The sequence below is a fragment of the Zonotrichia albicollis genome, chromosome 37 (assembly GCF_047830755.1).
Source record: "Zonotrichia albicollis isolate bZonAlb1 chromosome 37, bZonAlb1.hap1, whole genome shotgun sequence".
NCBI classification, from domain to species: domain Eukaryota; kingdom Metazoa; phylum Chordata; class Aves; order Passeriformes; family Passerellidae; genus Zonotrichia; species Zonotrichia albicollis.
Genome location: NC_133855.1, coordinates 2,206,297 through 2,209,717, shown reverse-complemented (window position 1 = coordinate 2,209,717; position 3,421 = coordinate 2,206,297). Strand labels below are relative to the sequence as shown.

The window sequence follows — 3,421 nt, the reverse complement described above, 5'->3', positions numbered from 1 at the left end:
GGACATGAGGCAGCAGTGTGCCCAGGTGGGCAAGAAGGCCAATGGCTCCTGGCCTGGATCAGGAATGATGTGGCCAGCAGGAGCAGGGCAGGGATTCTTCCCCTGCACTCAGCACTGGTGAGGCCACACCTCGAGTGCTGTGTCCTGTTCTGGGCCCCCAATTTAGGAAGGCAATGGAGGGGCTGGAGCATGTCCAGAGAAGGGCAACAAGGCTGGGGAGGGGTCTGGAACAGAAATCGGGTGAAAATGACCTGAAGGAGCTGGGCTTTTATGATCTAGAGTATTACAGCGACCTTAGACGGTCACTGTGGTGAGAGGAGGACGAGAATCTTGTTTCTTGATCAGAAGGCTGATTTATTGATATAAGATATATCATACATTATAACTATACTAAAAAGAATAAGACGAGAGGTTGCAGAGAGCAGCTATGCCAAGAATAGAATAGAAAGAATGAATAACAAAGTTCTTTGCCCAGGGAATCTGTCCCTGAGCTGCTCCTGTGATTGGCCTTTAATGGTACACAAGGAAGATGAGCCAATCACAGGGACACCTGCTACATTTCACAGCAGCTGATAACAATTGTTTACATTCTTCTTCTGGGGCCCTTTGCTTCCCAGAAGAAGGAGAAATCCCAAAGAAAGGATTTCTATGAAGAAATGTCTGCGACATCTCACCCTTCTAAGTTGTATAAATTAAAAGAAAAATGCTGATGTGAAATGAACAGAAGATTTCTTCAACTGTAAAATATACAATACTAATAAATCACTAAAACAATCCTACAATCTAAAGAAATGCAAAAAACAATGCAAAGAGAATTCAAGTCCAAGCAGCTGGGTTTCAGGAACAGTCCAAGAGCTGAAGTTGTTTCTCTTGGATATCTGAGAGTCCTTTTCGCTCCTGAAAACAGACTTGCTGCAAAAGTCCCATCAACAGTTATCAAAAACATATTGACAATCTTACAACTATTTCAAACAATTTCAAACAATTTGAACAACTTTAGAATGTCCTTTTCTGGCCCTTCAATGCTTCAGTGCTTCAGAGCTGCTGCCCACTGTTTTCAGTCTTTTTTATTTAATTTTTTTTTTCTTTTTTTTTTTTTTTTTTTTGTGATCGAAAAAGAAAAGAGCAGCAGCAAAACAGAGCAGTGCCAGAGAAGGAAAGGCCTTGGGGGCCCTGGCCCATGATGGACCAGGAACCCCAAAACTGGCCCACAAAGGGGGACCAGGACCGGTAGGAGAAACCTCAACCCCCAGTAACACCAAGAGGCCAAATGCTGGCCCTGGCCCAAAAACTTCCTGAGCCCAACGGCCCAGGCCAAACCCATGAGGCAGGCCCTGCATTCCCACAGGCCTGCACCCTGCTGCCAGTACAATGGCAGCACGAGTGGGGACACGCTTCCTTTCCCCAAAACCACTGAGGCATGCCAGCAGCAGGGAAATAGAAGCCTTCCCCAGAGATCCCATCTGGGGTCTGGAGATGTTTGTTTCCCACAGCAAACCAGCTATGGTCTCCTCTATCTGTGCCCTCTTCCCCTGCAATGCATTGGGTTTGTGTCTCATCCGCCCCATGGCATCATCCCCACCCCCTCCGGGCTGGAGATCAGAGGCAGAGCTCTCGGGATGCACCTGCCCCCCGCCACTAGGGCGCAAGAGAGGCGGCAGAGATGGCAGCCTCCATGGGACAATCCCCGAAAAACCACCCCCCACCCCGCCGAGAATGCTGATCTTAAAAGCAGGGAGACGGGCTGTCCCCCCAGTCAGCTGGCGGGCAGCCCCCGCTCCACGGAAGGGAAGACCAGCAGCCGGGGCCCCTGCTACAGCAACCGGTCCGGGATGGTCCGAGCTCGAACAAGCCGCCGGTTCCAGGGCAGTCTCTGACGCCGACACGGAGGACACAGCCTCTGACAACGGCAGGACTGCTGGGGCAGCCTGTGCAGGCAGCGGGGAGGAAGCCGGAACCGGGGAGGAAATCTCGCTGGATGTAGGAGCGGCCGCGGGCTTTTCCGAGGGTCCCGCAGGTTCGGCGCCGTCTCCAGCACCATCCTGAACAGGGACCGTCTCGGCTTGAGGTGGCGAGGAAGCCGATGGAAGCGGCAGAGGGGCCGGAGGGGCCGGAGAGAACAACTCCTCCGCTGAGCCGGAAGCTGGAGACGCGTCGTCGTCGCTTAGCAACTCAGCAGCCACAGGAAGTGTCTCTTCTGCATTCTCAGACGCAGGCGCTGGCAGGGGCGGGACTGCCTGGAGAGGCGGAGACGGGATCGCCTGGAGTGGCGGCCGCTCCGGTGAGGCGGGTCTTGAAGGCGGACGCAGCGCTGGCAGGGGCGGTACCAACGGCACTGGTTCGAGCGGGACCGCCCATTCCCATCCCCCCGGAGAGAGAGAAGGAGGGGGGGGAGAAGGTTCCGTCTGCGCAGGCTCCGGAGAAAGAGTAAAAAAAAACTTCTTCGCTCGGCGCAGTTTCGCCCCCCCCCGCCGCGAAGCAGGGGGGGCCGGGCAGCCCCCACTCATCCCCCGCCGGGTCTTCTCCCGCTGAGGACAGGGGGCTGGGAAGCCCCCACTCATCCCCCGCCGGGTCTTCTCCCACCGGGGACGGTGGAAACGGAGCCTGTCCATAACAGTTAGAAATCCATTGAAAAATAGCTGCTCTCCGTTTCAAAACTGGGAAGAGCTTTAGAAATGCTGGGTAGATAAAAGGCAAAACACGTTCCTGGCCCCAGACAAACTGAAAAATGGAGTTCATGCACTCCCAGACAAAAACATCCAAGGCGTACAGGACATCAGTAAAGAACCGAAAAAGCTTTGCCCATCGAAAGAACTCATAGAGATCTGTTGCTGACAGAAAAATCCCATCTTCTCTACACCATTTTTGCCAGAGGGCAATAAGTTTCTCCTCTGAAGGGGAGAACTGAACCTCTTCTTCCAAGGCATGTGTTCGCCATACCAACCGCCACAAACTACGAAGGGCTGGGTCATCAGGAAGGGAAAAGACAAAATTACCTTGTGAAAATGTCCAGCTTGCTCTGGCCAGCTCTGCGAACATCTTCCTGAAGGTGTTCCAGAAGAAGGTTCTCTTTGTGGTCAGCCTTGGCTGTGAACTCTGTCCAAATCAGGATCTTCAGTTCTTCAGCTCCTGGCTTGAATCCACTTCTGTGGTCACTTCAAAGCAACCATCACATGCTACACATACAGGATTTTACCCAGTGCAGCAATTTTGCTCCTCTGGTCTTTATCAAATTAATTTTTGCCCTGACACGAGGGGTCACCAGATATTACAGCGACCTTAGACGGTCACTGTGGTGAGAGGAGGACGAGAATCTTGTTTCTTGATCAGAAGGCTGATTTATTGATATAAGATATATCATACATTATAACTATACTAAAAAGAATAAGACGAGAGGTTGCAGAGAGCAGCTATGCCAAGA

General features: G+C 52.2%; 1 protein-coding gene across 1 annotated transcript; it reads right to left on the bottom strand.

Moving 5' to 3' along the window:
* Window positions 1–312: 312 nt before the first annotated feature.
* On the bottom strand, window positions 313–3,156 carry LOC141726650 (uncharacterized). Its single transcript, XM_074531609.1, has 2 exons — window positions 2,997–3,156; window positions 313–2,604 (listed from the first exon to the last, which is right to left on the bottom strand). The coding sequence occupies exon 2, from the start codon at window positions 2,559–2,561 to the stop codon at window positions 1,068–1,070; it is 1,494 nt and encodes a 497-aa protein (XP_074387710.1). The 5' UTR covers window positions 2,562–2,604; window positions 2,997–3,156; the 3' UTR covers window positions 313–1,067.
* Window positions 3,157–3,421: the final 265 nt, after the last annotated feature.